Source organism: Rhineura floridana, chromosome 7 (assembly GCF_030035675.1).
Source record: "Rhineura floridana isolate rRhiFlo1 chromosome 7, rRhiFlo1.hap2, whole genome shotgun sequence".
Classification (NCBI taxonomy): Eukaryota; Metazoa; Chordata; class Lepidosauria; order Squamata; family Rhineuridae; genus Rhineura; species Rhineura floridana.
In genome coordinates, this window is record NC_084486.1 from 72,910,895 (window position 1) to 72,935,944 (window position 25,050).

Sequence of the window (25,050 nt, forward strand, 5' to 3'; positions counted from 1 at the left end):
GCTGGCATGTAGACTGCCCATCTTTCCTTTACTGCCCAGGTGTGACATAGATCTGACAATGTCTGGAAACTAGAACCTGAAGCAGCCTCAGAATGACAATTTGCCCACTTCCAAGAACTGTATTTTTCCGTAAGTTAGTGAAGTAGTACAGGTCACTCCAGCACAGCAGTTGCCAATTGGAATCTTCTCTCCACATTACAGTGTTAGTGAATTGCAAAGAAAAGAGAATTTATGCATCAAGCTCAGCAAGACAGTCAAAATCTGCTGGTCTCTTCATGCCGTTCCAAAGCCCACCTGCTCACCTGCCTCCTGCAAGTGTGTAGGACTGGGTCTTGAATCACCTAATAGGAAAGTTTAATGAAATGGGCTCTATGTTTTCAGATTCAAGACCACCACACCACCAAAGGACTTCACTACCAGACCACTGGGAATAGCAAGAACAAGCAATAGTTTGCTGAATTTAACAAGAAGAAGGGAAAAGAAAATGCTATTCAAGCGGAGAGGAAAAACATGTGGAAAGCATCTCTTCAGGTTAAGAAAAGAATGCCCGACAGAAATAAATAAAATCTTCCACTGTGATAACAACAAAACATCCAAGCAAATGTCTGCCAAAGAATGGTAACTGATAAAATAAGCAGCATTAAGAAATTTCCATGACACAAGGATAACTCCTTAGTTCATATGTTAAGAATAACAACAATAATAATATAAAAATGTGGTGGTGCACTGTAACATCATTATAAAAGCACATAATCTGCTTTCGGATGGTTCAGTTCATGCATCACAGTCAACTATAATTCACGCATCAGAGTAAAGAGCAGTTGATCCTTTTACTGTGAATGTGCCATTCTAGGACACTTTGCTCCTCCCTGTTATTGTGTGAGATAGAAAAACACCCACAATCTACAAACCACAGATTGTGGTTACAGATTGTTATTTGTTTGGAGCACAATAAACCACGTTCCCCGAGTTGGACATGACAATGTCAGGCGCATGCATGGTAAACCATTAACTACAATTTACCATGACATGATAACAAGGCCAATGTTTCAAATGCGTGGAAAATACGACAACACTAGCCACCATGGCATTATTTATTGATTGCATACACAAAATTGGAGCTTCTGAGATTTACAAGGAAAGCACCTCAATGAATTCTGGTAGTATGCTCTACATATTTTTGTAAAGACTGTTATCTTGCTCAAAGTGCTATACTTGAGCTTTGGGAAAAACTGGAGGTACAATTGGGCAGAGTAAGAATGTTCTAATAAAATGCCCACTGCAAATGTAAACCTCTTACATACCACAGCCAGACTGTTACAGACTACTGTTTTTAACACGTCATCCTATATGCATAACAACATTCTGTTCTTGCTCAGGGTTTTGCCTAAATGCAAAAACCAAAGTTCTCATCTAGTATGCATTTTTGTTTTTGCAATCCTGGTGCTTCAAATGAGGAAAAGTGGCCCATGGTTCATGTAGGGCCAAAAAACAAAGACTAAAAACTATTTTGCTTTGCAGACAAAGTGAGAGTTTCACAATTGTAATGGGCAACTGCCTGTAGGATGTACAAAAGCACTTCTGGGGCTGCCAGTTGCCTACAGTCTTCCTACTGTAGCATGTAAACCAGGCTTTTATGTCCATCACCACTCTATGAGTAGATGTTTGTAGACTGGCTTTATGTAAACTACTCCTTTGACATACCTCCTTCCACCAGAATTTTACCAGAATTTTACCAGGCCCCAGGTACCCAGCCAGCCAGGACTGATTCTTACCACCTGTCCCTCTTTGGAGGGATACATAAGCCGGCTGGCTGAGGTGGCCTGGGAGACCCAGGCCCTGCAGGAGAAAGAAAGCATCGCCCCAAGGGAAGGAGAGGCTGCTGCTGCTGTGCTGCTGCTGCTGCGGGACCACCACCTCCACCACCCTTCCCAGAGGGACTTCTGCCTGGCAGGACCAGGCCCCAGGTACCCAGCCAGCCAGGACTGATTCTTACCACCTGTCCCTCTTTGGAGGGATACATAAGCCGGCTGGCGGAGGTGGCCTGGGAGACCCAGGCCCTGCAGGAGAAAGAAAGCATCGCCCCAAGGGAAGGAGAGGCTGCTGCTGCTGTGCTGCTCCTTTCTTTTTCTTTTTTTTTTACTTTTTGTTGGTGTGTTGATGCAATTTGAGATGAATGGGTGCCTGATTATATGAATGTATGTTTGTTTATATGCTGTATATATGGCTGTATATATAGCTGTTTTTATACGTTTAATTGTTGTATATTTTAGTTGTATTATGTGCTTCAGAGAGAGTTTTATCCATCAGGCGGGGAGACTTGAGGGGGCCCCAATTGCCGTAGTGACGGGCAAAGGAAGGTATGGCACTGTGAGAAGGACGTGCCAGGTAAGGGGAACGCGGTCCAGACATGTTGTGGCTGTGCCTTGTTCCGGTCCTTCCCACACCCGCAAGGTCGTTGGTAGTCCTATCAGCCAACTCTCAGATCTCCAGTTGCTGTTATTAAATGCCAGATCGGTATATAATAAAACCTCCCTCGTCCACGATTTGATTGTGGATGAGGCAGCCGATCTGGCATGTATAACCGAGACCTGGGTGGGTGAGCAGGGAGGAGTTGGTCTCTCTCAGCTCTGCCCACCGGGGTACCTGGTCCAGCATCATGGTAGATCTGAGGGTCAGGGAGGTGGGGTTGCTGTCGTCTATAAGAGTTCCATCTCACTCACCAAGCACCATGTTCATTCAGTTACTGGCCTGGAGTGTTTACACCTTGTGTTGGGCCAGAGGGACAGGCTGGGAATCCTTTTGGTGTACCGCCCACCTTGCTGCCCAATGGCTTCCCTAACTGAGCTGGCGGAAGTGGTCTCGGATATATTGTTGAGGTCCCCCAGACTAATAGTACTGGGGGATTTCAACATTCATGCCGAGACCACTTTGTCTGGCGCGGCTCAGGACTTCATGGCTTCCATGACAGCCATGGGGCTGTCTCAATATGTTAGTGGTCCAACACATGTATCGGGGCACACTCTAGACCTTGTTTTTGCTACTGAGCATGGGGAAAGTGATCTGGATGTGGGGAGTTTTACAACACTCCCTTTGTCATGGACAGACCACTGCTTGCTGAAGTTTAGACTTTCAGTAACCTCTTCCCTCTGCAAGGGTGGGGGACTTATTAAAATGGTCCGCCCCCGGAGACTAATGGATCCTGAAGGTTTTCAAAGGGCTCTGGGGGATTTTCCGGCTGATAGGACTGGCGCTCCTGCTGAAGCCCTGGTCGCTCTGTGGAATACGGAGATGACCCGGGCTGTAAACACGATCGCTCCTGCACGCCCTCTCCTGTGTAGAGCTCATACAGCTCCATGGTATACTCCGGAGCTGAGAGCGATGAAGCAAGATAGGAGGAGGCTTGAGCGGAAATGGAGACGAACTCCCGACGGATACAATTATGCGCTGGTTAGTGCTTCGACTAAGCTCTATGTAGGAGCAGTGAAGGCAGCTAAAAAACATCATTTTGCTGCCACTATTAAATCATCTCTTTGCCGCCCAGCGGAGCTCTTTCGAGTTGTCCGGGGGCTTCTCCATTCAAATCCTCCGGACAGGGTGGAATCATCGGAGGCCCGCTGTAATCAGTTTGCCGATCACTTCCAGAATAAGATCTCATGTATCCGCCGGGACCTAGACTCTCAAGTTATAGCAGTAGATCCTAGTGAGGTGTCCGGAGCACAGTCTTGTCCTGTTTTGTTGGATGAGCTTCAGTTGGTTCAACTCGAGGACGTGGACAAGGTGCTTGGACAGGTATGTGCAACCACTTCGGTACTGGATCCTTGCCCCTCCTGGCTGATAAAAACTAGCAGGAATGGAACAGGTAGCTGGGCCAAGGAAGTGATAAATGCCTCTTTACGAGAGGGAGTGGTCCCGGGCTGTCTGAAAGAGGCAGTGGTGAGACCACTCCTGAAAAAGCCTTCCTTGGACCCAGACAATTTTAACAGCTACAGGCCAGTCGCGAATGTTCCATTCCTGGGCAAGGTCTTGGAACGGGTGGTTGCTGGCCAGCTCCAGGCGCTATTGGATGAAACTGATTATCTAGATCCATTTCAATCGGGTTTTAGGCCCGGTTTTGGCACTGAGACAGCCTTGGTCGCCCTGTACGATGACCTATGTCGGGAAAGAGACAGAGGGAGTGTAACTCTGTTGATTCTCCTTGATCTCTCAGCGGCTTTTGATACCATCGACCATGGTATCCTTCTGGAGAGGCTTGCGGAGTTGGGAGTTGGAGGTACTGCTTGGCAGTGGTTCCGCTCCTACTTGGCGGGTCGTCTCCAGAAGGTAGTGCTTGGGGAACATTGCTCGACACCGCGGGCTCTCCAATATGGGGTCCCGCAGGGGTCAGTTTTGTCCCCCCTGCTTTTTAATATCTACATGAAGCCGTTGGGAGAGGTCATCAGGAGTTTTGGAGTGCGTTGTCATCAGTATGCTGATGACACGCAGCTCTACTTCTCCTTTTCATCTTCTTCAGGTGAGGCTGTCGATTTGCTGAACCGTTGCCTGGCCTCGACAATGGACTGGATGAGAGTTAACAAACTGAAGCTCAATCCAGACAAGACTGAGATGCTGTTGGTGGACGGGTTCTCTGATCGGATGGTGGATATATACCCTGTCCTGGACGGGGTTACACTCCCCCTAAAGGACCGGGTTCGTAGTCTGGGAGTCTTTTTAGACTCTTCCCTCTCACTTGAGGCTCAAGTAGCCTCGGTGGTTAGGAATGCGTTTTACCAACTTCGGTTGGTAGCCCAGCTACGTCCCTATTTGAGTAAAGAGGACCTTACATCAGTGGTACATGCTCTGGTAACCTCACGTTTGGATTACTGTAATGCGCTTTACGTAGGGCTACCTTTGAAGACAGTTCGGAAGCTACAACTAGTGCAAAATGCGGCGGCCAGATTGCTGACAAGGACCAAGCGGTCCGAGCATATAACACCTGTTCTGGCCAGCTTGCACTGGTTGCCAATATGTTTCCGGGCTAGATTCAAAGTGTTGGTATTAACCTATAAAGCCTTATACGGTGCGGGACCACGATACCTTGCGGAACGCCTCTTCCGATATGAACCGGCCCGTGCACTACGTTCTGCTACGAAGGCCCTCCTCCGGGTTCCAACTCACAGGGAGGCCCGGAGGGTGATGACAAGATCTAGGGCCTTCTCAGTGGTGGCCCCCGAACTATGGAACAGTCTCCCTGAGGAAGTACGCCTGGCGCCGACTCTGCTTTCCTTCCGGCGCCAGGTCAAAACCTTCCTATTCTCTGAAGCATTTTAAGTTACATTGATCTAATTTTAATAATGTTTATTGTATTGTTGATTGTATTTTAATATTATTCTGTTATTCATTGTATTTTTATACTATTTTATGTTCACCGCCCAGAGAGCTATCGCTAGTCGGGCGGTATATAAATTTAATAAATAATAATAATAATAATAATACTCCTACTTTAATTTTTGTAGCTTCCATGATGACAAGGGGAGGAAGGGCTACAAAAACTTGTCTTCCATTCAAAGATACAGTGCACACTGCAAATAATGCATTTGGATACTTAAAAAATATGTACCAATAAGACACACAGTAATATGTAGAGAATCTGATTCAGTGGCAAACAGAAAACAAACTCCTGAATGCAAGGATTCCCAAATAACTAAGAACGTTTGTTACTCTTCCCTTGGAATGCCAACTTTCAGAAAGGTAAAACAGAATGAAAAAGTCTGACTGCAATCACACCAGGAGCACACTGAGCATTAACACAAGTGAAATAACACAGAATTGTACCCCTTTCTAGCTGCTGACAGCAGCAGACATGCCCAATGACTACCACAAAAGCTGACTGGGGCTTGCAGCAATGATCCAGAGCTAAGGCCACCACAATCTGAAGTGAAGTACGTTTAAAATGACACATTGGGTCCAAGATATGGAGCAACATCTTTTCCCACTGCTGCCCAAGGCCCCACTGTGGAAGACACTTCACTCACCAGTCATACAACTTCAAGGCAAACTAAGCATGACTGGAAATTATAGCCAGGAGTTCCTAGCAATTTAGGGAGATCTCTCCAAATTCTCTTTATTGATAGACAAAGTATGCTTGAGATGCTTCTACAAGGCTGCAGCCCACCAGGCAATTGCATGTACTGGTGGAGTAGCTAGCACTTCTGGATTGCTGGCAGCCAGGTTATCAGTTCCACAACTTCCAAGGCCTGCATCAGCATCCATCGGGATTACATGAGAGCATGTACTGCCCTCCTCTCCCTATCAATGGGCAACTCTTCCACCAGTGTTATGATGGGGGGAAAAACACACTGAAGTTGCAGAGCGGCAGGGCTGGATCATTTAATGATTTTTTTGCATTTACTTAGTGCTAACATGTTGAATTCTGTGCATAACACAGAAACCACATCTCTTCCCAGAGGTTGTACAATCCATATAAAGTTGACATTATAAAACTTTGAAGACAAAGTGATTTTACTTCTCTTTGGTTCTCCCTGAAAAAAATGGGGTTAAACCGAGCAGTACAAAACACAATGCTTGTTCTATATTGTTCAGGGGAACCCTACCAGAGTAGGGCTCTCTCTGACCACTTCCCAAGCTGTTTAGAGGGTAACTGCTTCAACTTTAGGAAGCCACTCTGGATAAGTTCTTTACAAACTATGAATGCAGTATCATAAGTGAGGGTTTGCAAGGAATGTTGGGAAGTCATAGCAGAAGGAAATTGTGGGATACTCCTAGAAGGCTTGAATGAACCGGAATCCTCTTTTGTAGAGAAACGCAGAGTAACATACTCCAGCATTTAACAATGTAGAAACAATGTAAGATCTATGACAGTGCTCTAGATATTAAAAAGGTAGAAGTATCTTATTTATTGATTTACTGAATGTATATCCTGCCCTTCCTCCCAAAGGAACCCATCTTATTTACCTTGTGTATAAAACAAAGTTTTTAAAAGGGGTGGCTAGGACAAAATCTGCTATGCTGTTCTTAGGATGCCTTTTTTGGTAGCAAAAAATTCAGTCATCAAGCTGCTGCAGGGATGAGACTGTGCTGGGACCATCAAAGGGCAAGCATTTCCACCTGCCTTGCCCCACCCCTCTGCCTGGGCCTTATCAGGAGGAGCTGCAGACTGAGACATGCTGCTGCAGGGATGGGACTGTGCTAGGACCATCAAGGGGCATGCTTTTCCACCTGCTTTGCCCCCCACCCCTGCTCTTAGTGATGTTTTTCTGGGGACTGCCCTTTACCAGGAAGATGAATGCTTTTGGTTTGCTGCTCCTGTTTTTTTAGAGATGTTAGGACTTTATTAGTTTGATTTTTTTTCTGTAAATTGTATTGTTTTTATTTGTATTTTGTATTTGTATTTTTATTTGTGTGTAAGCCACCTTGGGGGCCTATTTGGCCGAAAGGCGGCCTAGAAATAAAACGTAACATCACATATGTGATCTACCTACCTCAAGGAAAAAGTTAACCAAGTATGGATCTTGTTTCAGCTTTGCACACACTGTACAGAGAAACTGTATTTCTTCATTTTCTGTGGGTGTTGCCAGAACTTCACCACAAAGTCTGATTAATTTCTGTCAAAGAAAATAATAATAATAATAATAATAATAAATAATAAACAATAGAAAAACTATAGAAAACAAAACCAATAAAAATGCATATGTCTGGACATGTCAAATTTTGCTTTCAGAGTTCTTAAAACAGCAATATGAAATACTATATCCAATATTCAAGGAGAAGCAATAACAAATGTGTTCCTTTAAAAATAGAGTTTTGTACCTGCACAGGTCTGTGTACATTTATATGTGGGAGAAGAGGCTGTTGTATTCTTCCCAGAAGTTTTGTATAAAAAGATAAAACCTGTTGTTTCATGCCTGGAGGACACTAGAAAAAGAATGAACATGAAATAAAAATAATGCAGAAACTGACAAACAAAAGCAACAGGGAGCAAACGAACATTAATTTAGTAACAAGCACATGAAATACATCCAATATTTGATCCATTTTACAGTAGAGACAGTTGGTAGAATGCTACAGACCCAAACAAATTAAGAAGACCAGGGCTTTGGAATGTACATTATGTAGTTCATATCAACATTTCAAACTAACATGGACTGAGATCCTATGTGCCCACATAAACTACTGTTTTATATCAGTGCTAGCCTTCATTCAGGCTGGGGAAAAAAAGAAATTACACTGGTCTTCTTTGGGGGATATTTGTACCCAAATGAAATTTCCAATGGAGGGATGGGGTAACTTTGTCCCCCAGAGACCATTTTTTCCTATGCTGTCACAAGTGTGCTTGACAATACCAAAGCACCTTGAACCAAAAAACACCTATTCAAAGGAGGAAGAATTTTTCTGAGCAGTATACGTTGGCCCCTTCTCCATGCATATTGAGAGAACAACAATTTCTAGGGTATTTTTGGACCCCAGTGGGTTTTTTTTGTTTTTAGAAGAAAAACGTTAAGGAGTAACTGGCTGAAATACTCTGTAGGTCTACTCATGTATAAATTACACAATGAAAAGTGCACCTGGGATCCAAATGGACCCCAGCAGTCAGAATGTAAGCATATGTAGATAATTACAAATGTCAATAACAGAGTTAATAAGCAAATACATAAATACTATTGATGAATGTCAATACAGCTACAGCAACCGTATAAACAGAGGTGGGGAACAGGATTTGGCCCACAAAGATTCTCCATCTGTTATATGGTTGCTTTAGTTGTACTGGCATTCATCAATATTATTTATGTATTTGCTTATTCTGTTAATCACATTTGTAATTGTGTTACGTTCTGAGATGTTACTTTTTAAAAATAATTATATTGGAAGCCACTTTGGGAGCAAAACACAACACAGGCATACAAAAAAACCACAAAAGATACATGAATGGACTTTTTTTTTTTTTACTTCTGGCAGCAGCCCCTCACACCTCATGGGGCATGGTCAAGGGGGAATGGAAGCTGCAAAGATGGAGAACCTTAAAAAGGTTCTGCTTGCTGTCCAAGGCACTTTCAATCCTTGGTGGTTTTTCAACTGATTTTTAAGTTCATGTCTGTTGGATCTATCTGCTCTTCCAAGAGAAATGTAGGGGTGTGTGACATACTTGGAAAACATTTAACTACCACTACTACATCAAAGTAGTTGCCACTCTGCCCAACTGCCAGGACCTTTCTGTGACATCACTGTCTTCATGTCTTTACAAACTCTTATATCCAACAGCAACAGAAATTCTTCACCAACTGTAACACAACACTGTCTTTCTCAAAAAAACTGGGAAAATATGAGAATTCAATATTCCAAATACTCAAAGAGTACTCACAAATTAAGTACACATTTATATCCAATCCCAGAATTTGGGCTTTCTGCAACAGAACCATACTTACATCAGCCTTGCCCAGGGTGTACAAAGTCTCTAAGATCTTGTGATGTAGCAGATATTCCATACAAGGCCCTGTTTCCCCAGACTCCCTCTCATTTTCTTCCTGAACTAAAATATCCAACATCTGCTCCAGGTGAGATGGAATGTTGGTATCAGTCACAGGAGCTTTGTCATCTACAGAAAGAGGTTCCATTAAAAATACAATTTCCCATCTCAGTTAAATACTTTACCACTAAATAATCCTTTACCATTACAATCATACACTCAAACAAACTCTTCTATTTTTGGGGGGGGGGGGACAGGGAAGTTTGCACAACTCCATCCCCGCGTTGAAAGAATGGCTAAGGCGGCTTGCAGGGATGAGTGGGTTACTCATGCCTTCTGCTACCATGCTGTGGCCACACATTCAGCTGGCGTATTATGCACATACATCAGTATGCCCATAGAGCTGCTCCGTATAAGAGGGACAACCACATGGCGGGCCTCTATACCAACAATAGCCTCCCAGTAGCAGCATCACTGTTGCTTACCATAAGGGGCGAGTTTAAGGCTGTGTGGACACACCAGCTGAGCCAATATGGTGCTCCGTGCCGGTGCATCTACACAACCTGACTTTGTTACTTCCTTGCCCCTCCCCCTCCTAGTAAGCAGCAGTGACATTGCTGACAGGAGGCTAAGGCTGGGGCTCCGCTGCACAGCTGCTCCTGCTCAACACACATACTGATGTTCATACACTGATTCCCTGCACATGCTGACTGAATACAGAAACAGCAAAGGAAGGGCACAGCTGCGGCACCTGTGTCGTTGTCAGAGGATGAGGTGCTAGTCTATGTAACCCCACTCACACATTCTTCCAATCAATTGGGTGTGGGTCATGCGAACACCCTTGTGTTCTTATGTAATAGGAGAAATGGAACTAACAAAAACATATTTGTTACTTCATCTAAGCTATGAAATGGGTATCTGTGAATAGAATTGCCCTTCATGCTAAAGTAAACGGGGATGATTTTGCTGGAGTAGAGTTTCTACCAGGCCCATAGCCGGGGGGGGGGGAGGAAGGAGGAGGTAAGGAGGCCTGCTCTGCATTTTCTTCTGCTGCCTCTTTTTTTTTTTTTTTTACAAAAAATGAGTTTATTACAGAAGAAAATTCCCACCCTTACTTTTTTTGGTTCCCCTCCCCCAACCTTTAGGCTGGCTACGGGTCTGGTCCCCTACTATATATTTCAAATAACTATATGTTTCCAAAAAGGACAGAATCAAGATTGGCTGTCGGCACAAAATGCTTGACAATAATCTCTGCTACATACAGACTTCCTACATGTTTTTTACTTTTTGTATACTTATCTTCTTATGTTAGATCTTAGTATAAAGCCTAGGTTATTTGAGAAAGTTCTAAAAAACAATTTAAGTTTAAAATGGTATAAAGTAATTTAACTGGTCTATACTATTTTTTTGTCCCAGCAAACTGATAGGTAATGTAATTTTATATGGTGAATCTGAAAACAATTTTACTACTATGCTGCAAGCATATGTAGTGCCTTGCAAAACAACAGTGTTGGCTTTGCACTCCCTTTTAGATCTACAATGCCTTGTAAAAATAATCAGACCCCTGACCAATGCTCTCACATTACTAAATTACAAATGGTACGTTGTAATTTTGTTCTGTATGATATTTTATTTTGAAACACTGACACTCAAAATCAATTATTGTAAGGTGACACTGGTTTAATGTTGGGAAATGTTTGTAAGAAACAAAAAACTGAAACATGTTGCTTGAATAAGTATTCAATCCTGTGCTGTGGAAGCTCCCAGTTTACACAGATGAAAGAAAGTGCCCTATCGAGGACACAATTACCTTACCATTGGCCTCCACCTGTGAACCATTAAAGTTGCTGTCACATTGTCAGGATAAAAACCCCACTGTTGAAGGATCATTGGTCAGGCTATGGATCTGAAGGAAAATGAAGACCAGAGAGCATTCTACAGACGTGAAAGAGAATGTAATAGAAATGCATCGATTAGGAAAAGGGTACAAAATAATATCCAAGCGTTTGGATATCCCAGTGAGCACAGATGGATCAATAACCAGGAAGTGGAAGCTGAATCACACCACCTAGGCACTGCCAAGAAAAGGCCGTCCCTCAAAACTCAGCACTCAATCAAGAAGGAGACTTGTGAGAAAAGCCAGAGAGGTCAACAATCACTTAGAAGGAGCTACAGAGTTCAATGGCTGGGAGTAATGGTGCATCAGACAACCATATCAAGAGCTCCGCATGACACTGGCCTGGATGGAAGGGTGGCAAGAAAGAAGCCATTACTCAAAAAGTGTTGGCATGAGGCCTAGTAGTTTTCCATCAAGTCTGAAAGTTTTGAAAGTTAAGAGGAGTTATGTCTTTGCCCAGTCTGGGAATGGACAGTGAAGGCCGTTGTTATGGTAACCATCAAGATATAGACTGGGAAAGTTCTAACAGAGTCTGTGAGTTGTGTCCTTCTGCATCATGCCTCTGACCTGAGAGGATGTCTTACTTTTGCTTTCGGAGAGAAATGTGCTGTAGAGCTAGAGGGGGGGGGGAAACTGCTGAAAAGCCTTAATGTCTTAATAAAGACTCTTAACATGCTCTAATGCTCTGAAGAAGTTTCTTGCTCAACTTAACTCCAACGTAATGTATGCTGTTTCACGCAACAACGCACACACGCCAACAAAAAGTACCATATGAAAGCATGTTTGAAGTTTGCCAGAAAGCATGAGAGTGTCCCAGCTGTGATGTGGGAAAAGGCGTTGTGGTCAGATGAGACCAAGATAGAGCTTTTTGGCCAAAACTCAAAGCGCTATGTGTGCCGCAAACCTAACACTGCCCATGCCTCAAGACACACCATCCCTACAGTGAAGTATGGTGGTGGCAGCATCATGCTGTGGAGATGCTTCTCATCAGCAGGGACTGGACATCTTGTTAAAATCGAAGGAAGAACGGATGGATCAAAATACAGGGAAATACTACAAGAGAACCTGATTCACTCTACTAAAAGACTGAGGCTTGAGAGGAAATTCATTTTTCAGCAGGACAGATCCCAAGCACAAGGCCAAAGTAATGTCGGAATGGCTCAAGAACAAAATGGTGAATGCCCTACAGTGGCGCAGTCAAAGTCCTGATCTCAATCCCATTGAATCTGTGGTGCTATTTGAAAATTGCGGTCCACAAGCGATGTCCAACCAACCTGAATGACCTGGAGTGAATCTGACAAGAATAATGGCCAAAATCTGACACTGTGTGGAAAGTGGTCCATATCTATCCCAAAAGACTTAAAGCTGTTATTGCAGTGAAAAGTGTAAGGGTTGAATACAAGCAACATGTTTCAGTTTTTTATGTTTCTTGCAAACATTTCCCAACATAAAACCAATGTCACCTCACAATAATAACTGATATTGAGTTTCAGTGTTTCAAAATAAAATACCATGCAGAACAAAATTACAATGTACATATTGGGATCTGATTACTTTTGCAAGGCACTGTAAATAACCCAGAGGCAAGTTTGCTGCTCCCTCTTATGCAATTGTCTACAAATAACTGTCATTTGGAAGTACAGGGAAACAAGGTCATAGGAAGGAATTGCAACATCTAATGACTCTGGATCTCTGTGATTGCACCACTGAATGCGTTTTGAAAGTAACTGTGAAGTGTAACATGCAAAACCCACCAACCAGGTCCGCTTCAATTTTGTTATTTCCCAAATCATCACTTTGAAGTGAGAAAACAGTATTCCTATCTGCCTACTTTGTTGATGAAGATGCAAAGAAGTTTCTTTTACCTGAAGTCTCTATATAGTAATGGGTAATCGCCTTCCAGTGGAAAACAAAGTCTTCTTGCAAAGGAAGAGAGGGCGCAAGCTGCAGAAAAGAAATAAGGAGCAGACATTTATTTATTTATTAATAAAATGTAAACGTACTGCCTTCAAGTCTTATGGCGACCCTATGAATAGGGTTTTCATGAGGCTGAGGCAGTGACTGGCCCAAGGTCACCCAGTGAGCTTCATGGCTATGTGGGGATTCGAACCCTGGTCTCCCAGGTCATAGTCCAACACCTTAACCGCTACACCACATTGGCTCTCCTTATTTATTAATAGCATTTACTTATTTATTAATAACATTTCACAAATGTTGGGCTAGAGGGAAATGTACACAGTTACTAATTTAATAGTTTAAACAGGAGTGGGGAACCTTTTTCCTAGGGCTGCATTCCTTTACAGGCAACCATCCAAGGGTGGTAGGGGTTGGGTGCCTCAGGTCAGGGGCTCAATGTGACCTTCAAGATTCTCCCTAGGCCATGGCCCCTTCCCAGGCTACACCCCTCACTGGCCCTGCTCTGTGCATTCCTTGAGTGTTTTTGCCTAGCTGAAATGTCTCTCTGATCTGTGATAATGTCTATTACTTTCTTGGATGTCTGTGTGGAAACCTCTCATCTTTGTGTGGTATGTGTAACATTGCTTATGATGATGATGATGAAGAGACAAAAAAGAAGAAAAGAGACAAATGTCCACCCTGTGGTATAGCCTGTGGCAACACATCTCACCAGTGATCATCAAGGATCACCATTACCAACAGGTGACAACACTGGTGAGCTGTGTTAACCAGGCCTGTGGAGTCAGTATGCCAAACCTTCGACTCTGACTCCTCTATTTTTCTACTGTCTGACTCTGACTCCACCCAAAATTGATTCCGACTCCACGACTCCGACTCCACAGCCCTGGAAAGTGCTATAAATGTCTTTTTAAATTGGAAGCTCTCGTAGGAGCATTTTTATCGCTGCCTGAATATGCGCTGATCTTGGCATCACAGCATTTGTCTTCATCTGGGTCCTGTGTCATATACTGACACACAAAATGTTTTCCATCTTGAGTTATGGTGAAATGCTCAAATACAGTTGACTTCATGGGAAGCTTCTTTGACATTGTGAATTTATATTTTTAAAAATTTGTCAATCAAAATTTATTTTGATGCCGGAGTCGGACTCCACCCAAAATTGCTTCTGACTCTGACTCTATGACTCTGACTCCACAGCCCTGGTGTTAACACAGTAATAATCAAGCATTTAAAATTAGGGCCTTCAGCAAAGATATATGTACACCCAAATCAAACCACTGATTTAAGCAAATTTGTACCCACTGACTTCAGTGCATAGGATTTGTTTCAATCTTTGATTCTTTGAAACCAACATGAGTAGAACTGTGATAACACTCAGCATTCATCATCTTGGAATCAGGAAGAAATGCAATATGGAATGCATCAGGAAAAGTGCGCCTTCAGACAAATTCTGGAATCACAACATCCAATATTGATTGCATCTAATCAACACTATGAGACACCAGAAGCCCTTATGCCATCCTAGCAAGAAAACTGCAGCAATGAACAACACCAACAACATGACACTATATGTCACTGCCTTCAGCACTGCTGCATTTACAAGGCCAGGGCCAAATAGTAGAGTAGAAGGCGAAATGCTGGTACACAATGCTGTAAGACTCAAAACTGTGCAAATTTTCTTTCACATATCGTATCATGCCCTCAGTAGAAATTTCAGACTCACTTTGTTGGTGTACATATAGCCAACAAAAACAACAGATTGTATCCAACTAATTCATACGAGTAGGCCCACTGAAATCAAGAGAGTTAAGTCCACTGATGTTGTAGATTTTATCTGAGCATGTCTTAGTCAGATAAAAGCCTCAAGTTACCACAGCATAGTTTCTGAGCTTTATTGGTATTTTATCTTGCATTGTCTAGAATTCTACAAGAAATCAGTAGCACAGAAATTACAAAAATTAAGATGTGGCCTCACAAATGAAATCAGTGGATGATCACTGGGCTATAATATGTAGCAAATATACTTCATGAGATCTGGTGAGAAAATGATAATCCATCATTTTTAATACTTAAATAATTAAAATAATTAAAATGTTTTCCAGGCAAATAACTGATTCTACGTTTACAAGAGACTTGCAGCCAGTCCCAGCAACCTAGTAAGTGTACCTGCATGAAATGCATGTTCGCCGTATTTTTTTTTAAGTGTCCATGCAATATATTTCCATATATACCTCAACATGTAAAGTGTCAAGGAGTCTATTTAAAGTGTGAATCGGAAAAATAAAGAGCTCATGCTGTGGGATTAGCATGGTAAAAGGCTATACAAACAAGGATTTTATCATTTTTATTAGAAAAATCTTCACTAATAAATATGTGATTGGCATAATACCAGATTATTATTGAGTGAGGCATTGAAATACGTCAGACAAAAAAGACAAAGCACTGGAGGCTTCATTTTCAATTCTTCTCCTAATGCTTACACAAGGAATCATTAAAGAAAATTAAAGGGCAATACACCTGCTCAAAGGCAAGTCCTGCCTTGTGCAAATCAACCTTTGGAATTTTTTGCCCACAGGTCATAGAATCAACTGGAATAACTTGGTTACTTTATGGGAAGCAGAATAGTAATTAATGAACTTTTGCCCTAAGAGTGGAAACGTGTTGGTATATGAAGCATCTCAAAAGGCCTGTTCTGTTACTTGGCTAACCTTGATTCGCTTGAATACCATATCCACCCTTTTTTTTTTTTTTTTTAATTTATATACCGCCCGACTAGCAATAGCTCTCTGGGCGGTGAACATAAAACAGCATAAAAATACAATAAATAACAAAACAATACTAAAATACAAGCAACAATCCAACACAATAAACATTTTTAAAATTAAATCAGTGTAACTTAAAATGCTTCAGAGAATAGGAAGGTTTTGACCTGGCGCCGGAAGGAGAGCAGAGTCGGCGCCAGGCGTACTTCCTCAGGGAGACTGTTCCATAGTTCGGGGGCCACCACTGAGAAGGCCCTAGATCTTGTCATCACCCTCCGGGCCTCCCTGTGAGTTGGAACCCGGAGGAGGGCCTTCGTAGCAGAACGTAGTGCACGGGCCGGTTCATATCGGAAGAGGCGTTCCGCAAGGTATCGTGGTCCCGCACCGTATAAGGCTTTATAGGTTAATACCAACACTTTGAATCTAGCCCGGAAACATATTGGCAACCAGTGCAAGCTGGCCAGAACAGGTGTTATATGCTCGGACCGCTTGGTCCTTGTCAGCAATCTGGCCGCCGCATTTTGCACTAGTTGTAGCTTCCGAACTGTCTTCAAAGGTAGCCCTACGTAAAGCGCATTACAGTAATCCAAACGTGAGGTTACCAGAGCATGTACCACTGATGTAAGGTCCTCTTTACTCAAATAGGGACGTAGCTGGGCTACCAACCGAAGTTGGTAAAACGCATTCCTAACCACCGAGGCTACTTGAGCCTCAAGTGAGAGGGAAGAGTCTAAAAAGACTCCCAGACTACGAACCCGGTCCTTTAGGGGGAGTGTAACCCCGTCCAGGACAGGGTATATATCCACCATCCGATCAGAGAACCCGTCCACCAACAGCATCTCAGTCTTGTCTGGATTGAGCTTCAGTTTGTTAACTCTCATCCAGTCCATTGTCGAGGCCAGGCAACGGTTCAGCAAATCGACAGCCTCACCTGAAGAAGATGAAAAGGAGAAGTAGAGCTGCGTGTCATCAGCATACTGATGACAACGCACTCCAAAACTCCTGATGACCTCTCCCAACGGCTTCATGTAGATATTAAAAAGCAGGGGGGACAAAACTGACCCCTGCGGGACCCCATATTGGAGAGCCCGCGGTGTCGAGCAATGCTCCCCAAGCACTACCTTCTGGAGACGACCCGCCAAGTAGGAGCGGAACCACTGCCAAGCAGTACCTCCAACTCCCAACTCCGCAAGCCTCTCCAGAAGGATACCATGGTCGATGGTATCAAAAGCCGCTGAGAGATCAAGGAGAATCAACAGAGTTACACTCCCTCTGTCTTTTTCCCGACATAGGTCATCGTACAGGGCGACCAAGGCTGTCTCAGTGCCAAAACCGGGCCTAAAACCCGATTGAAATGGATCTAGATAATCAGTTTCATCCAATAGCGCCTGGAGCTGGCCAGCAACCACCCGTTCCAAGACCTTGCCCAGGAATGGAACATTCGCCACTGGCCTGTAGCTGTTAAAATTGTCTGGGTCCAAGGAAGGCTTTTTCAGGAGTGGTCTCACCACTGCCTCTTTCAGACAGCCCGGGACCACTCCCTCTCGTAAAGAGGCATTTATCACTTCCTTGGCCCAGCTACCTGTTCCATTCCTACTAGTTTTTATCAGCCAGGAGGGGCAAGGATCCAGTACCGAAGTGGTTGCACATACCTGTCCAAGCACCTTGTCCACGTCCTCGAGTTGAACCAACTGAAGCTCATCCAACAAAACAGGACAAGACTGTGCTCCGGACATCTCACTAGGATCTACTGCTATAACTTGAGAGTCTAGGTCCTGGCGGATACATGAGAACTTATTCTGGAAGTGATCGGCAAACTGATTACAGCGGGCCTCCGATGATTCCACCGTGTCTGGAGGGTTTGAATGGAGAAGCCCCCGGACAACTCGAAAGAGCTCCGCTGGGCGGCAAAGAGATGATTTAATAGTGGCAGCAAAATGATGTTTTTTAGCTGCCTTCACTGCTCCTACATAGAGCTTAGTCGAAGCACTAACCAGCGCATAATTGTATCCGTCGGGAGTTCGTCTCCATTTCCGCTCAAGCCTCCTCCTATCTTGCTTCATCGCTCTCAGCTCCGGAGTATACCATGGAGCTGTATGAGCTCTACACAGGAGAGGGCGTGCAGGAGCGATCGTGTTTACAGCCCGGGTCATCTCCGTATTCCACAGAGCGACCAGGACTTCAGCAGGAGCGCCAGTCCTATCAGCCGGAAAATCCCCCAGAGCCCTTTGAAAACCTTCAGGATCCATTAGTCTCCGGGGGCGGACCATTTTAATAAGTCCCCCACCCTTGCAGAGGGAAGAGGTTACTGAAAGTCTAAACTTCAGCAAGCAGTGGTCTGTCCATGACAAAGGGAGTGTTGTAAAACTCCCCACATCCAGATCACTTTCCCCATGCTCAGTAGCAAAAACAAGGTCTAGAGTGTGCCCCGATACATGTGTTGGACCACTAACATATTGAGACAGCCCCATGGCTGTCATGGAAGCCATGAAGTCCTGAGCCACGCCAGACAAAGTGGTCTCGGCATGAATGTTGAAATCCCCCAGTACTATTAGTCTGGGGGACCTCAACAATATATCCGAGACCACTTCCGCCAGCTCAGTTAGGGAAGCCATTGGGCAGCAAGGTGGGCGGTACACCAAAAGGATTCCCAGCCTGTCCCTCTGGCCCAACACAAGGTGCAAACACTCCAGGCCAGTAACTGAATGAACATGGTGCTTGGTGAGTGAGATGGAACTCTTATAGACGACAGCAACCCCACCTCCCCGACCCTCAGATCTACCATGATGCTGAACCAAGTACCCCGGTGGGCAGAGCTGAGAGAGACCAACTCCTCCCTGCTCACCCACCCAGGTCTCGGTTATACATGCCAGATCGGCTGCCTCATCCACAATCAAATCGTGGACGAGGGAGGTTTTATTATATACCGATCTGGCATTTAATAACAGCAACTGGAGATCTGAGAGTTGGCTGATAGGACTACCAACGACCTTGCGGGTGTGGGAAGGACCGGAACAAGGCACAGCCACAACATGTCTGAACCGCGTTCCCCTTACCTGGCACGTCCTTCTCACAGCGCCATACCTTCCTTTGCCCGTCACTACGGCAATTGGGGCCCCCTCAAGTCTCCCCGCCTGATGGATAAAACTCTCTCCGAAGCACATAATACAGCACAGCAGCACAGCAGCAGCAGCAGCAGCAGCACAGCAGCACAGCAGCAGCAGCACAGCAGCAGCAGCCTCTCCTTCCCTTGGGGCGATGCTTTCTTTCTCCTGCAGGGCCTGGGTCTGTACCCTTGGCCAGTACCTTTTTGGGGGGAATCACTCCCACACAGACAGACAGTTTCCCCTCCACAGCTGTGCAGATCAACTGAGGAAGGAGATTACTGCCCTCTCCACACTCATCAAAGGATCAATCTGATTATCAGGGAGAGGGTGATTTACATCTCCATTAGGATGCTGTGCACCAATGCCATGTCTACTTTTTATTTATTTTTTTACATTTTGCTGCTGCCAAAATCAGTGGGGTCTTGTGAGGACCTCATCAGGGCTGAATTAAGCCCAAATGACACAGAACATATTTTTTAAAACTTATGCTAGAAGGTTTAGATACACCTCAGGCAAATCTAAATAACTGCCCAATTGGCACAACTGTCTTAATTCCGCACTGACAGATGAAGAAATGTGTATTCAACCCTGAAGCATCAAATATTAGGGATCATAGATGCCCCTTAATTTTAGGGGATAACTGGTTTTAATTAGTGATCAGGACAGAATCACTTTTCTTTATTACTTCAGATATTCCAGAATGAAACGCTTAAAATAAAATCTATCAGGTATTCAAGGAAATTAAGGTAAATTCCACAGATGTCTTCATAAAGCTGCAGGAGTGAGCACAGGAAATATTTGACTGTATGGGACCTCTTTTGCCAGTCTGCTATAGGAACAGAAAGAGAGAGCAGCTGTGGGGGGAATCTTAATACCTAAGCCCCAGTAAAATTATGCCCCAGGCGCCTGATGGATCCGGATGGATTCCTGACTGCGCTGGGGGATTTGGAACCTGCTGAAGGTCGTCCGGTCGAAACCCTGGTGACAGAGTGGAACGAGGGAATCACCAGGGCATTAGACCGGGTGGCTCTGAAACGTCCTCTCCCCCTGAACAGAACTCAGACAGCACCGTGGTATACACCTCGGTTGCGAAGTCTGAGACAGGAGGTGAGACGACTAGAACGCCGGTGGCGGAAATCCCGCTCTGAAGATGCTCGAACATAGGTTAGAGCAGCAATAGCTGCCTACCAGGTGGCAATAAAGGCAACAAAGAAAGATTTCTTTGCTGCCTCTATTGCATCCGCAGAGTGCTGTCCCAGGAAGCTGTTCCAAGTGGTCCGAAGCCTGGTCGGTCCAGTCGCTCAGGAATCCTTGGAGCATTCAAAGGCTTCCTGTGACAAATTGGCAAGGCACTTTGCCGATAAAGTCGAACATCTGAAGAACTCGATTCCGTACGCTGTGGATGCAGTAGAGGATCCAGAGTTAACCAGTTGCAATCCGGTTCAGTGGGATCGGTTCCGGCCTCTTCCTTCTGAGGATGTGGACAAGGTACTTTCAACGGTGAAGCCTACCACCTGTCTGATTGATCCTTGCCCATCATGGTTCCTTATGAACTGCAAGGAGAAATTGGGCGAAGGGATCAGGGCGGTGGTAAATGCATCCTTGAAGGAGGGTGTAATGCCACCGGCCCTCAAGGAGGCAATTATAAAACCCATTCTAAAAAAGTCCTCCTTGGATCCCCAAGTTTTGAACAACTTTCGCCCCATTTCGAATTTGCCATTTTTGGGCAAGATCATTGAGCGAGTGGTGGCTAACCAGTTGTCAGCACACTTGGATGAAACGGATTATTTAGATCCATACCAATCGGGTTTCAGGACTGGGCATGGTACTGAAACAGCCTTGGTCGCTCTGGTAGATGATATGAGGAGGGCACTAGACAGGGGAGAATTCACCTTTCTTGTCCTCCTGGATCTCTCAGCGGCTTTTGATACCATCGACCACGGTATCCTGTTAGATCGCCTGGACGGATTAGGAATAGGAGGCACTGTTTTACAGTGGTTCCGTTCCTTTCTCTCTGACAGGCATCAACAGGTAGCATTGGGAGATGAGGTTTCAGACCCTTGGCCCCTCACTTGTGGAGTACCACAGGGTTCTATCCTCTCTCCCATGCTATTTAACATCTATGTAAAACCGCTGGGAGCTATCATCAGGGGTTTTGGGCTGCGATGTCACCAATATGCTGATGACACGCAGCTCTATCTCTCCTTTAAATCTTCACCGGAGTTGGCTGTAGAGACCTTGTCCAAGTGCCTGGAATCCATGAGTGGGTGGATGGGAAGAAACAGGCTGAAGCTCAATCCTGATAAGACCGAGGTGCTACTTGTGGGTGACAGGGGAAGGTTGGGTGTTGCTGACCTGAATCTTAATGGGGTAAAATTGCCCCTGAAGGATCGGGTCCGCAGCCTCGGGGTTGTTCTTGATTCCAAGCTGTCCATGGAGGCTCAGATTTCGGCAGTGAGCCGGGCAGCTTGGTATCAACTACACCTCATACGGAGGTTGAAACCCTACCTTCCTATTCATCAGCTCCCACTGGTGGTACATGCCCTGGTTACCTCTCGTTTAGACTACTGCAATGCGCTCTACGTGGGGTTACCCTTGAAAACGGTCCGGAAACTACAACTGGTGCAGAATGCGGCGGCACGCCTGCTTACAAACAGCTGCCGCCGTGATCACATCACGCCGGTGTTATTTCATCTACATTGGCTTCCAGTTGTTTTCCGGGCCCAATTCAAGGTGTTGGTCTTAACCTTTAAATCCCTATACGGTCTCGGCCCAGTTTACCTGAAGGAGCACCTCCAGTACCACCAACTAAGCCGCCCGACCAGATCAGCCACACAGGGCCTTCTCTCCATCCCACCAACGAAAACAGCTAGGTTGGTGGGGACTAGAGAGAGGGCATTCTCAGTGGCGGCCCCCACTCTCTGGAACTCCCTCCCGTTCGATCTTCGCCATGCCCCTTCCTTAGATACATTTCGCCGAGCCTTAAAAACATGGCTCTTTGGACAGGCCTTTGGGGTCCCCAGGGTGGGCTAATTTCTTATGTTGTTTTAAAATTGTCTATTGATGGCCCTGTACTGCCGCTTTTTAAAATGGTTATTGTTGACTGCGCTGTATTTTATTATGTATTGTATTATTATGTATTGTTGAATTTAATGTTGTACGTCACCTAGAGTGGCTTCAGCCAGATAGGCGACTCAAAAATTAAATTTATTATTATTATTATTATTATTACGGGGATAGAAGATTATGGGGCCATATTTTAGATGCCCCTATAAAACTGGAAGGAAAGAACATCATCATCACCCCCTCTGTTTCTGATGTCCGGGCTAGAGTGTCAATATTTATGTAACAAAAACAGCACCACCTGTACACAAAAAGAAAGCATCTGCAAACTCATCTTACCTTTAGTTTTGCAGAAGTACAAAAGAGGACAACCCTCACCCAGGTTAAAACACAACTGTGCATTCCTGCAGCTCCTGCTTAACTCACCCAGGTCTGCTACCATTAAAAAAACCCACTGGCAACACAAAAAGCCACTGGGCACCTGCAACTTCAAGCACTCACTCTGAAGTCAGGAGACAGTCCAGTTAGCTGTCAGCCTGCCCAATTGGCTTTCCCACTCCAACAGCCTTGAATTGCAGTGGTTTCATTGGCCTAGCTTTTTCTTCTTCTTTGTATTATACCATATTAGTTGTTTATTTTAGGCTGCTGGGGGGGGGGGCTAGGGAGGAAATGCTGGTGCCTCATTGTCTGTTGCTGGTCAACAGAAAAAATTGTATGAGTCTGCCTCCTTCCTCCTCCCTTCCAATCAGTTTTCCTTTTGTGTTCTGACTTTTTAGACTGTAAGTCAGAGAAGGCAGGGGCTGTATGTATTTATTTATTTATTTGCTGGTCTGGGAGCCTTCTCTGAAGAGTGGGATAAAAAACTTTTAATAAATGATAAATATTGACGATGACGATGACTACCACCACCACCACCACCCGCCCTTCACCAGCAGATCCAAGGGCAGGTTAGAGCCGTCTAAAATTCAGTATTAAAAGCAATTAAAACAAATGACATTCTCGAGAATAGGGTGAGTCCTGTAACATACATCTCAAGTGCCAAAGGCCAGGGTAGAAATATGCCTTTAGCATTCACCAAAAACTGTAGAGTGAAAGTTCCAGGTGCACCTCTGTGGGGAGGAAATTACTCGATTTAGGGGCTGCTACAGAGAATGCCGTCTCCCAGGCCACCACCCCTTGGAAATTCTTTGGGTGGTGGAACTACCAAGAAGGTCCCCTTTGCCGACCTTAACAGCCTATAGATGTTTTAGTGTATTCGATTACAGTTTATTGGATCTGTATTTTTATTGTTAGCCACCTTGAGCACCCTTTGCTGGAAAGGCGGGATACAAATTTAACAAGCAAATAAACAAGTTTGAAGACCTCTACATTTTGCTGCGGATCCCCCACTTTTGATCGTCCACAGGCTTCTATTGAGCCAGAAATAGAACAGAGCCACGTAACCCAGCCCAACCGGGAACTGGAAGGACGGTAGCAAATGAGAATTGTATTTTGGTCTCGTCAAACTTAAGGGCAGCAATAAACTAGAGGACGTCGGAGGGAGGGGAGTATGGCAGTCAAAGAGGTGAAACCGACTGAGCAAAAGAAGGGAGATCGAGAAGGCCCCGAAAAGTGCATTCCCCATCTTAGGCCCAATTGGATCCCCGGGCTTGCGTGACGAGTGCTGCCGGTGGCCTTACCGCCTCCACGGCGTGCTGCAAGATGGAGGTGAACTTGGAGAACATCCTGTCCCTGGACTGCAGCAGCCTCTGCCGGGAGGATCGCGAGAGCTCCTCGATCCGCCGCCTCCGCTCCAGGGTGAGGGCTGCATGCGGGGGTCCTGGCCGCGGAGATCGGATCAGCGACCGAAGCAAATCGGGCTGGCGGGCTGGCTTCACTGCGGCCACTGTCTCCCTCGCACCAGCAGACACCGTGGCACTGACGGAGTCCTACACCCACTGGGGCTGGGCCGCGGCGGCCGGAGGCCGAGCGCCTTCTCCGGCTTGACCTACAGGGGACGCTATCTCTCAAGCGGTCTGTACCGTGTCCCTCTGCTAGTCAGTCAGTTAGTTGTGGCATCGGGGAAAAGGGGGAGGGGCTGGAAACAGCCGCCGCAAAGAAAGCAGAAAGCGGCCAGAAAAAATAGAGGCAAGGGAGGAGGGCTGCGAAGAAAATAGCGATAGCGGAGAGGGACTGAGAAGGGAAACTAAAAGAGGAGATGGCCGAGCCAAAGAGGAACAAGATCCCGAAATCCACACGTTGGCCTTTCTTGGGGATAACCAAAATGTCACAAAATAAGGAGCAGGTTTTCGAGTTCTCCAGAACTCGTCATCAGGCTGTCTGTCAGACATACCGAGCAGGGGTTAAGAGAAGGACACATACACGCTCAAATTGGTTCGGTGTTGTAGCCATAAAGTCTGTGTCTGGAGGACGCAGACCCAAGAGGCAGTGAGGAGACTGCAGAGTAGATTTGATCAAATTGGCTGTGAAGGTCTCTCAAGTTACGATTCTGGCACAAAGAAGCAATGGCTGATCCTCATTTGTCTCCATCTTTAAGCAAGCCCACATTTTGTAGTTTTGGAGTACTTGAAACCGTGGCCCCCGTTTGGGTTGTTGTTATGTGCCTTCAAGTCGATTACAACTCATGGCAACCCTATGTATCAGCGACCTCCAATACCATCTGTTATAAACTGCCCTGTTCAGATCTTGTAAGTTCAGGTTTGTGACTTCCTTCATGGAATCAATCCATCTTTTGTTTGGTCTTCCTCTTTTTCTACTCTCTTCTGTTCTTCCCAGCATTATTGCCTTATCTAGTGAATCATGTCTTCTCATTATGAGTCCAAAGTATGATAACCTCAGTTT

At 45.1% G+C, this 25,050-nt stretch overlaps 1 protein-coding gene across 4 annotated transcripts in view; it reads right to left on the minus strand.

Moving 5' to 3' along the window:
• Nucleotides 1-24,200, minus strand: part of FHIP2A (FHF complex subunit HOOK interacting protein 2A) — a 49,199-nt gene extending 24,999 nt beyond the window's left edge. Inside the window, exons 1-6 of one of the 4 annotated variants that reach the window (XM_061635915.1) lie at nt 23,889-24,200; nt 13,226-13,304; nt 9,423-9,592; nt 7,810-7,914; nt 7,482-7,604; nt 303-341 (exon numbers count right to left, since the gene is read on the minus strand). In XM_061635915.1, the coding sequence (XP_061491899.1) occupies nt 303-341; nt 7,482-7,604; nt 7,810-7,914; nt 9,423-9,592; nt 13,226-13,304; nt 23,889-23,933 (561 nt within the window). In that variant the 5' untranslated portion in view covers nt 23,934-24,200. The remainder of the gene's footprint in view (nt 1-302; nt 342-7,481; nt 7,605-7,809; nt 7,915-9,422; nt 9,593-13,225; nt 13,305-23,888) is intronic. The other 3 variants (XM_061635916.1, XM_061635917.1, XM_061635918.1) reach the window with 3 other exon arrangements.
• Between the last annotated feature and the right edge of the window lie 850 nt (nt 24,201-25,050).